This window comes from Archocentrus centrarchus, chromosome 10, assembly GCF_007364275.1.
Source record: "Archocentrus centrarchus isolate MPI-CPG fArcCen1 chromosome 10, fArcCen1, whole genome shotgun sequence".
Classification (NCBI taxonomy): domain Eukaryota; kingdom Metazoa; phylum Chordata; class Actinopteri; order Cichliformes; family Cichlidae; genus Archocentrus; species Archocentrus centrarchus.
In genome coordinates, this window is record NC_044355.1 from 18,280,594 (window position 1) to 18,291,433 (window position 10,840).

The 10,840-nt window shown below is 39.6% G+C and overlaps 1 protein-coding gene across 1 annotated transcript in view; it reads left to right on the forward strand.

Annotated features, from left to right (window-relative positions):
• The window catches only part of LOC115787112 (A disintegrin and metalloproteinase with thrombospondin motifs 2-like), a 131,385-nt gene extending 127,357 nt beyond the window's left edge, over positions 1 to 4,028 (forward strand). Inside the window, 2 exon segments of the mRNA XM_030739685.1 lie at positions 460 to 544; positions 3,876 to 4,028. Of these exon segments, the coding sequence (XP_030595545.1) occupies positions 460 to 544; positions 3,876 to 3,912 (122 nt within the window). The 3' untranslated portion in view covers positions 3,913 to 4,028.
• The last annotated feature ends 6,812 nt before the right edge of the window (positions 4,029 to 10,840 follow it).

Consider the following 10,840-nt stretch of genomic DNA (forward strand, 5'->3'; position numbering starts at 1 on the left):
CTAATGAAAGTAAGAACTATGGGATAAACATCTAAAAAAGCATGACCTCACAGGGGCAACAGTCTACCGAGTGAAAGTCTTGCCTTGAGCCACCATTACACAATCATCATACAGTCTGAGTATGGGGATTGTGCTTTTGTCTGAGGGTAATGTGACCAACAGGTAATTTGCCAGAGTTTGAAATGTCTTTCAGTTGTTTTTGTTGGCATGATTGTCATGAGGTCCCTGCCGTTGCATGTATTTCTGTCAGATCAAACTGAAATGATTTCTGTCATATTTTTGGCTGAGATGTTAGAGACACATTCTAGGGATGTGATATTTTTAATAAGCAGATAATATACTGAAATAAACCCTGGCATCAGTGTCGAAGGTAGGTGTGATAGGTGATGAGGATTAAATAAAATGTTCTGTTAAAGTCAGTTTTAACCTTTCCATCACTCTCTCCGTGTTTCCCTACAGAGGCTCATCAGACCTCAACAAGAACGGCAACATTTGATCCAGTGGCTGTCACGCCCCAGCCCCAACTTCCCGAAGATCTCCTCACGTAAAACCTCCCTCTATAGTTCCAGCTGGCCTACCAGCAGCAGCTGCAGCTGCATGTCTGTCCTCTGCTGGGCCCTGCCCATTTCTGTCTCCTGTCCCTGCAGGGCTGGCCCCGGCTGGCCCCCTGACCCGCCCCTCCCCTAAGCCTTGTGCCTGTGCCACGCCCGTGAGCGAACGGCAAAGCTTTCGCTTCTCTTTTGGGTGGTGGGGGGGGGGTGTTGTCTCTCTCTCTCTCTCTGTGTCTGAGACGGCTCTGACTGGGGGAGGTCTCTGGCTCCTGTGTGTGCTAGTTGGTTCTCTCTTGCTTGTCTCACTCTCTCTCTCTCTCTCTCTCTCTCGCTCTCTCTTCTCTCTCTCTCTCTCTCTCCTTTGTGGAGCATTGTGTTGTAACCGCTGGCCAGTCGAAAATTCAAAAGATCAACAAAAAATTTGATGTGAAAAGGATTTCGAAGTGGCAAGGCGAACAGGTTTTCATTGGCATCTCCTGAGATGTGTCGAAGAGCCGTCCACGTGTGAGGGACCCCCCTCTGCATTTGGCGGCAGTGATTTGCGCGAGCTAGCTGCGTGCCATCATGCAGCTGCGCTTTTTTCTTTTTTGTAGCGCATTGTCAATGTGGGGGAGAAGAGAAACAGGGTGCAAAATGAAACAGAAAAGGTGAGAAAGAGCGATAGAGAAAAAAAGAGAGACCAGAAAGACAACAGGAGAGAGAGAGAGAGAGATAGAGAGAGAGGAGAGAAGAGATAGAGATATATATATATATATATATAATATATATATAATATGAAAGCTTTACTGTGAATGTGATCTGAGGACATCTTTGCTAAAGTGCTCATCTGACATATTGGTTCCATTCGGGGATGAGAATGGTGTCTCATTCCACATTTCCATTCTCAGATTGATGGGAACTCACCACAGGGACAGGAAGTGAAATCAGTAAACCTTTGGATTTTTGTGGGAGGGTATTCTGAGGTGATGACTCTCGAAGTTGAAGATAACAAAAAAATAAAGAAAAAGAAGAAAAGAAAAAAAAACAGGGTAGTTTGACCAATTGAGGTTGCTTCCCATTTCACCTCATCATCAGCCATCCTCTCTTTGACTGTTATACAAAAGTTCAATAAATGCAGCTTATTTGTGCTTGCAGACTTTAAACAAATACATCTATAAATATATTTGTATTTATATATAACTATAAATATAAATCTATATGAGTAACAATAATATTAATAATGTTTTACCATGAATAAGCTGTAGCTTATTTGCCTAAAATCTTTGGACTGCTATTGATCGCTTAGATCCTTGACTGTTATGTGTATTTTTTTATTGATTTTACATGAATACAGATGAATATTTAATAAAGGTAAAGTGTTTTGGGGGAAAGGGTTAGACCTATATTATGCAGGACCTGGTCAGTTATTTGCCTCTCCATTCTCTCAGATGGATCAGTGGTTTACTGTTGCTTCTCGTTTTCTTTACGGCTAGGATCACATTTTGTCATGCACATTTGCGTCCATCACCTGTGTGTTTGTATAAATGTGTGTGCGAGCATATCAGTGAGTGTATGTGCGTGGGTGTGCGTCTTTGTGTATGTGTTGTGTGTTGGGAGGATGTGCAAGTTGTCTGTATGCTTAGATGAATGAGCATCCTTAGTCGTTGTGAGTGTGTGTGTGTGGGTAGGTGTGTGTTTGTGTGTATGTGTGCGCGTGCAAGAGTGCTTCATCATTTGGGCTTTTACACATTGCGATCAGCTACAGAAATACCTCATAAACTTTGATTTTAGAGCGTCCGATGATCTCATTTTATTTTGGTGAACATTGAAAACATGAACAATGCCTTATCTTGGATTGAATGTAATGGCATTTATCTGTGAAAGAGATGGCTTTACTCATTCAAAGTTTCACTCGGAATAGAGGCAGCTTCAAACCAACGTAACAAACTCACACCCGCCAACCATCAAACCTACCAAGATGATGTTGGACCAATGTCTGACTACTGGGAAGGGTTTCAAAGGGCCTAGGGTACTGACACATGTGGCATCTAGAAAAAAAAAACAAAAAAAAAAAAAAAAAAAAAAACACTTCAGACTTGTCATTGTATTGTGAACACATATTTCTGTTGTGACTATGTAGCGAGCTATCCAAGGTTTCCTTCTGCTGGAGTTGGACTGTATGAGACCAAGCCAGACCTAGCAGTGCGATACTGTATATAACATTGTGTGTTGACTGTATTTAATAATGTTCATGACTGTTTCTTCTTCTATAATATTCTATACTATGGGTAACTGTTTCGTGGCTTCACTGGCCTGCTGCGTGGGGCTGACTAACGTTTGGCTAACGTTGAAGAAACATTCAGATGGACTACGTGCACTGCGTCTATATGCACTTTGATTTATCAGGGAAATTTTATTAATGTTTTGTAAATGTTTCATATGACACTTAATGTGCCATTACAGTTTTTACATCATCATGAAAATTATGTATTTTATTTAAACAGCAAATATCATTTATGTATTTCATGTTTGTTTGTTTCTTTTTCAGTCGATAAACAGATTGACTGGTTGATTTCCAAGTAATCAAGTGTTTTACCAAAGTGACTGTGAACTTGTAACTTTCGATACAGTTGAATTATTTTTCTTAAGAAAAAAAAAATATATCTATATATTGAGAGGGGAGGGCGGGGGCGTACATCTCATTGTTTCAGTTCCTGTCATTCTCAACAGCAAAGTTGTATCAATAAAAATGTTTTAAAAAGTGTGATCTTTCTCCTAATGGGAATGTTAACTGGTTAGATTGTTTGTCAGAGGAAATGTCAGAGTGGTATATATTGCTATAAGAGAGTGGTTATTTTTACTGGCATGGTACAAAAAGGGTACAAGTCAAGTGGGAGCCTTAATATTGAACTGAAAATTCTGCATATCTGAAAAAAAAAATGCTAACACAAAAGCTGTATTGATAAGAGGAAGCCAGAATTAGATGAAAAACCTGTTATAGGTACAACACAAGACTGGCGACCCTTCTTTTTCCATTTCAGTTGCCCTGGACTAATCTCATGAATGCTCTTGATGTTTGGATTTTTCTCCTTTTTTCTTCCTTCCTGCATCCTCTGCTAATGGTCTGGCTTTACTACTGTACTTCTAATGCCGTGAAACCACTGTGCACTTTCACTCACATGTGCATGGACTTTATGTATGTGTAACTTACATGTTCACAGAGAGTTATGCTAATGTAACAACAATATCTTTTTTTTGTTCACATTCTTTAACATACAGCAAGCAGACACACACATTATCATAATTTCTACCTCTCTGTTCAGATTTCTGTTCTTTCGTTTACAGGCCGTTGTCGTGGAGACCGCTCTGTGTTCTGTCGTAGGGAGGTGCTGAAGCGCTACTGCTCTCTACCGGACTACCAGCGCATATGCTGCATGTCCTGCAGCAATGTCACTAACATAGAGCCTGTCCCCAACTCCACCCCCAGAGCCACATCCATCATAGTTACATCTCCTCCACCCACAAGCATCCCAAGCTCTGGTTTCACCACCTTACAACTTTCCAATGCTGTCATCAGTTCAGTGTCTACCACTCATCCTCCTACATCTACCCCTCCAGCTCCTCATTCCACCTCAGTTTCTCTGAGTACCACAGAAATGACTACCATTCATTCACCGGCTACCACCAGTACTCCTGTACCCCCTACAACCTCTTCCATAGCAATCACCACGGAGTCCATAACCATTCCCAGTGTTACTGCACATCCTCTGCCTTTACCTACCCCAGAAATAAACAACAGAAACAAAAATCTGGTGCACAGCTCTACAAATAGTCCAGTAACATCTGGTTTAAATACTGCTACAGCAACAACCACTCTGCCAATGACACAGCCAGCAGCAAATGGTAAAAAGACAGACATCCTACAAAAATCCAAGCCTAAGAAGAACATTGTTCCAAAGAAAACTCCGAAAAAGATCTATCCGACAAAGATCAATCCAAAAAGAAATGTAGCCCCGAAAAGTACTCCAGGAAAACCCACTTTACCAAAGGTCAATCCCAAAAAGAAACCAAACACTACTCCAAAAAAGGCTACTTCAGGAAACACTTCTCCCAAAAAGACTACTCCATTGAACACTACTCCGAAAAAGACTACTACAGCAAAAACTTCTCCCAAAAAGACCACTCCATTGAATAATACTCCCAAAAAGATTACTGCATCAATCACTACTCCCAAAAAGATTACTCCGATTAATAGTCCTCAAAAAATTACTCCATCGAACAATACTCCCCAAAAGACTGCTTCATCAAACACTACCGTCAAAAAGATTATTCCACCTCTCACTTCTCCCAAAAAGATTACTCCATCAAGCAATGCTCCCAAAAAGCCTTCTCCATCAAACACTACTCCCAAAAAGACTACTTCATCGAACACTACTCCCAAAAAGACAACTACAGCAAATAATATCCCCAAAAAGACAACTCTTTTTAAGACCACTCCAGTGGAAAAAAGCAAACCCTCTCCTAAAAAAGATGCTCCACCAAAGTCCAAGTCTCAAAAGAAAATTGACCCAAAGACAAAAGTTACAAAGCATGAGAAACCAAAGAACCCAAAACCAGGACCCAAATGTGGCTTAAACTCACGGGTCAAGGTTGAGCAGAGTAGATTTAAGGTGGTAAAGACTTATCCTAAAAAGAAAGCACCTTATTACACAACTACTCTTCCTCCCTGTTCAAGCAAGCAACCACCAAAAGAGGACTTTTCTTCCACTATTTCTTCAAGCATTACTGGGACAGCAATTAGCTTCGCTTTCCCTGAGTCAAGAATCAGTAACCCATACATTACTAACAACATGGAAATTACAGATGAGACTCCATTGTGGTACCATGACAGCACAAATACTGGACCCACAACACTCAGTACATTTGATGATCTTGTAATGACCACGGAAAGTGGTTTAGTTGAGGATGTCACAATGCCCACTGAAGCCATGTTTTACGGTGATGTTGTCCCAGTGATTAGCACCGATGATGTTTCAGTTACCAGCAGTAGCAATCCCAGTGGTGATGACATCATAGTGTCCTACAGCAAAAGTGGCTTAAACTCACAGTCTAACAGTGATAAAAGTAGATTTAAAGTGATAAAGACTTATCCAAAAAAGAAAACACCTTATTACGCAACTACTTTCCCTACTTATTCAAGCAACCAACCACCAATAGAGGGCTTTTCTTCCACTATTTCTCCTAGCATTACTGGCACAGTGATGAGCTTCGTTTTCCCTGAGTCAATAATCAATGTCCCATACATCAGTAGTAACATGGAAATTACTGATGATACTCCCTTGTGGTACCACGACAGTACAAATACTGGACCCACAACACTCAGTACTTTTGATGATCTTATTATACCCTCTGAAAACAGTTTGGTTGAGGATGTCACAATGCCCAGTGAAACCATGCCTCACAGTGATGTCCCAGTGACTAGCAGTGAAGATGTTTCAGTTACCAGCAGTAGCAATCCCACTGGCATTGACATCACAATGTCCTACAGCAAAAGTGGCTTAAACTCACAGGCCAAGGTTGACAAGAATAGATTTAAGGTGATAAAGACTTATCCAAAAAGGAAAACACCTTATTTCACAACCACTCCCTCTTCAGTAACCAGCGATAGTAATCCAAGTGGTGATGGCATCACAGTGTCCTACAGGAATGCGGGAGTGGTCAGTGACACCATGGTGGTGGAGGACAGCCTCACCATGGTGATTCCAACCATAAATGGAGATGACATGACAGAGCTCACCGCTTCACCCTGGCTGGATCAGGCTGAGTACATCCCTGTGAGCACACCTGTTGTCACGATAACTTCAAACCCAGATATTGGCTCACCTCCCACCACGGGCAGGAAGGAAGACCCAACAACCCTCACCACCACCATCTCCACTCTAAAGCCTCCACGAAGTGCTGAGGAAAACAGAGAGGATAACTCCATCAAAGTTTTTTACAGGAGGGTCATCGGCTCAGACAATGACGTCTCTCAGAACAACTTGATCCCAAAACACCGGGTCAGCCTTAGAGAAAGAACCAGGAACAAACGTATTCAGGAGCTTCTAGAGGAGAAGCGAAACTTTCTCCTGAGGATGAAGAGAGGCCACACAGCAAAATAAACTAAGCCTTCCCATTTCTCTTATAGAGATGATGAACACTTTGTCTTTAAACACAGCTTAACTGCCACAGTGCTTTCTAATGGGCCTTTCCACCAAATAAAAAAACCAAACAATAAAAGAAACCCTGTCATATCGCAGTCAAATGTTTGCACAGCTGATTTGACTAAAACCCTTTAGAGTACAGACTGTTGCAAATCTCCTTGCCTGTGTACACACAATAAAGCAGAAGGGATAAAAAATGTACATCCAGTATTACCAGCACTTTACAAAACCAGGCTTTTATCTCCCAAAACCACCCTTTGTCTTGTTTAACAATTTAATGATGATGTTGATGAGATGTAACATTTTTTTTTTGTAAAATGGTACTGACATTTGCACAACAACAAAATCTACCACCTAGAATCCAAATTTTCATCCCATTTTATATTACAGCCCAGGACTGCAGTTTCCACAGTACAGATATATACCTTTAACCCTGAATTCCTTTGGCCAATAGTCTGAATATATACAATGGGGGAAATAATTATTTGATGGCCTGCTGAATTTGTAATGAACAGCTTCTAATGTTTATGGCAGTTTCATTTTAATGGAGAGAGACGGAATATCCCCCCCCCCAAAAGAAAAAAAAAAAAAAACACATAAAGGTTATAAATTGATTTGCATGGCAATGAAGTAAGTATTTGATCCCTAAGCAAAACTTGACTTAGTACTTCGTGACGAAACCACTTGTTGGTGAGCACAGCAGTAAGATCTTTCTTCTTGTTGGTCACCAGGTTTTGCACACATTTTTGCCCCCTCTTTACAGAAACTCTCTAAATCCTTTAGGTTTCTTGGCTGCCGCTTGGCAACTCAAAGCTTCAACTCCCTCCACATAGCATTAAGTCCTCAAGACTGGATAGGCCACTCCATGACCTCAAGTCATCCTGTACCCTTAGAAGAGAAACAGAAACATTCCCATAGCATCATGTTTCCATCTCCATGGTTGACTGTGGGGATGGTGTTCTTTGGGTCATACTCAGTATTTCTCTTCCTCAAAACATGGCAGATTGAATTGATGACAAAGAGCTCGATTTTGGTTTCATCTGACCACAGCACTTTCTCCCAAGCCTTCTCTGAATCAGATACTGGTAAACTTAAGACGGGGCTGTGAACTGTGATGGGACCTCGTGGGCACTGCAAGATTTTAATCCATTATTGCGTAGTGTGATACCAATGGTGTTCTTGGTGACAGTGGTCCCAGCTGCCTTTAGATCAGTAACAAGCTCCTCCTGTGTAGTTTTGGGCTGATCCACCATCTTTCTCATGATAATCATCACCCCATGAGGCAAGATACTCCAGACTGAGGGTGATTGATGTTCATTTTATATTTCTTCCATTTCTGAATAATCGTACCAACAGTGTCACCTTCTCACCAAGCTCCTTGCTGATGGTCTTGTAGGCCATTTCAGCCTTGTGCAGGCCTACAATCTTGTCCCTGACATCCTTTGACAGCTCTTTGGTCTTATCCGTGATGGTGGAGAGGCTGAAATGGAAGAAATTGCTTCTGTGAACAGGTCTGCTTTATACACACAAGGAGCTGAGATCAGGACTGTCTGTAATTGATTGATTGTAATCTATGCACGCCACATGGGAACACAGCCAGTCTGTGGGAGCCAGAATTCTGGCTGGATAGTAGAAGATCAAATACCTGTTTCACTCAGTGACATGCAAATCAATTTATAACTTTTATATTGGTTTTTTTTTTTGTTTTTTTTCAGGATTTTTGGTTGATGTCTCTCTCCATTTAATGAAAGTGTGTGTATTATATATATATATATATATATTATATATATATTATTATATTATTATATATATATATATATATATATATAGTAGTTTTGGTCTGAAAGCAAAATCAAAGTTCCCATTTCACTTAATTGCATTGCGAAAGTTTACACTGGTTGGATTCTGTTGTCATTTCTAGAGCAGTTACTTATCTCTCAGGAAGTAAAGCTACAGTATGACAGTTTGATGAGGGACATTGCCAATATTTGGTGCTTAAATAGTAAATTATAATGTCATTAATGTAAGTAGTAAAAAAAAAACTAAGGAGAAAAAGAAAACATATTTTTACTGCATTTTTTTTTTCATTTTTAATGGTCATTAAAGTGGTGCTTTGTTTGTCACTGTTACTAAAAGCAATGTCCCTCATGCATTCATTTATATAGGAAAACTACAAAAATATAAAAATAAAATATACAAGCCTTTTTATGGTATCTCTAGCTAAACAAAAACTTTGAAGGCCAGTTTATTTTTTGTATAAAAGTTGTCTTTGTACATCTAACATGCAGCAGCTGCCAAAGCATCTACGAGTCTTCCTGTACAATACCTGTATATATGAAATAGAAGTTAATGTTTAATATTTATTAAAGATTAAGTGCCTGTGGTATTTTGCAATCACAAAGTGTTGTGTGATTTTTTGTTACTGTGACAAATGTGACAATCCTGACACACAGAGTACAAACCAATCATGGACTCAGATATTTGTTCCTGACAGTTGCCTAAATTTCAGGAGCAACGTCATCAGTATTATTACAAGCTTTCCTTCAATCTATTAATATTCCTATTTGAAAATGCTATATCTGCCATATGGGACACACACACAACACAACACAGAAGCAAATTCATGTTTTCTTGCTTTCTTTATGTCAGGATTTTTGTAATGGAATTACTTACCATTACAATCAGGCTATTACTTTTCTTGATTAATTACCCTTATTAAGGCAAAGACTTATAAAGAAATGACCAGAAAATGAATTAACCTGAGTTTACAAGATATGTTGCGTACAAAAGGCAGGACATGACTTACCTTTTTTCTAGTGAAGGTTAATCAATAGTAAAAAAGTCTGAGTACTGTGTATCTAAACACATGTTATTTTCTTTTTAATGTGATATTCATTTTACATTACTTTAACACAAAAAAAAACCCATTAATTTATTCTGCTGTATTGGGGCAGCGGGCATATAAACAAAACGACCACTGCGCATGAATATCTGTATGCAATTAAACTGAACTCATCAGGCTTTGCATCTACTTATTCAAGCATCTACTTATCTGCTCTGGCTTGTTGACAGTAGAATTCAAACAGGTTCAATCTGAACTTTTTTAATATGTGCCATATAAGGAAGTATTACTCTAGCAACATTAGTAAATGTATCTGAAGAGTCGTGTAACTGTGTCTCAACCAGTGTGTCCTTATTAAGATCTGTGAAATAACTTGCAGATGTGTATTTAGAATCTGTGTCTAATGTGCATAAAGCACAAATTTGTAAAGGTATACCAACTTATTGCACACTGTGTGCAGATTTGTCACCCGACTCAGGTGGTATACCTCTTTGTCTACACTGTGCCTTAGTACTTTTCAGTGACAGTTTGCATTTACATATTCTTCTACACACTGACAAATCTGTATGCATTTGGAAATCTGAGTACAAATGTGGAGACTTTATTTTTTCTACATGCATCAAAATATGATTACGCAACAGATCTGAGTAAATGTTTACACACTCACAAATCTCAGTCTGCATCCAGAGTTTCAAAATCTCATTACGGACACCTGGCAACAAACACAGTTACACAACTCCTGGACACATTTGCAAATCTGCTGCAGTATACCTCCATGGACGTGGCTAAGTTATGGAAACAACGTCAGACTTGATTGTTTATATGTTTCTTCTGTGCTGTTTGCTTTTTGCTTTTCAAAGCTGGTTTGTGCAAGCTACTATAAAGTGTCCGTGCGACTCTTGCTCCAGTCATTATAGGTTCCATTGTGTCTGTCACCAGAATATTAGATTTACTCATAAAGGCTTGTCAGGAGCATGTGCAGCAAATTAAGGCTGCATGGTCAATAATGCTGGCTGTCAGATTCCATTTTGTGCCACGCACAAAACAAAAAGCAAAAAGCACAGTGTATGCCCGCAAGGCTACCAAAGAAAATGCTACATGTAATATTTGTGTCCTCATAGGCTGAGTTGTTGCCTTCACTGTCTGCAGTTGAAATTAGTTTCAAAAAAGGAGGAACATTAATATTTGCAACATTAAATGACATAATGAGTTTGTTTATTCACACCAGTAAATTTTTTGGATCAAAATGATTCAGAAATGGAAGG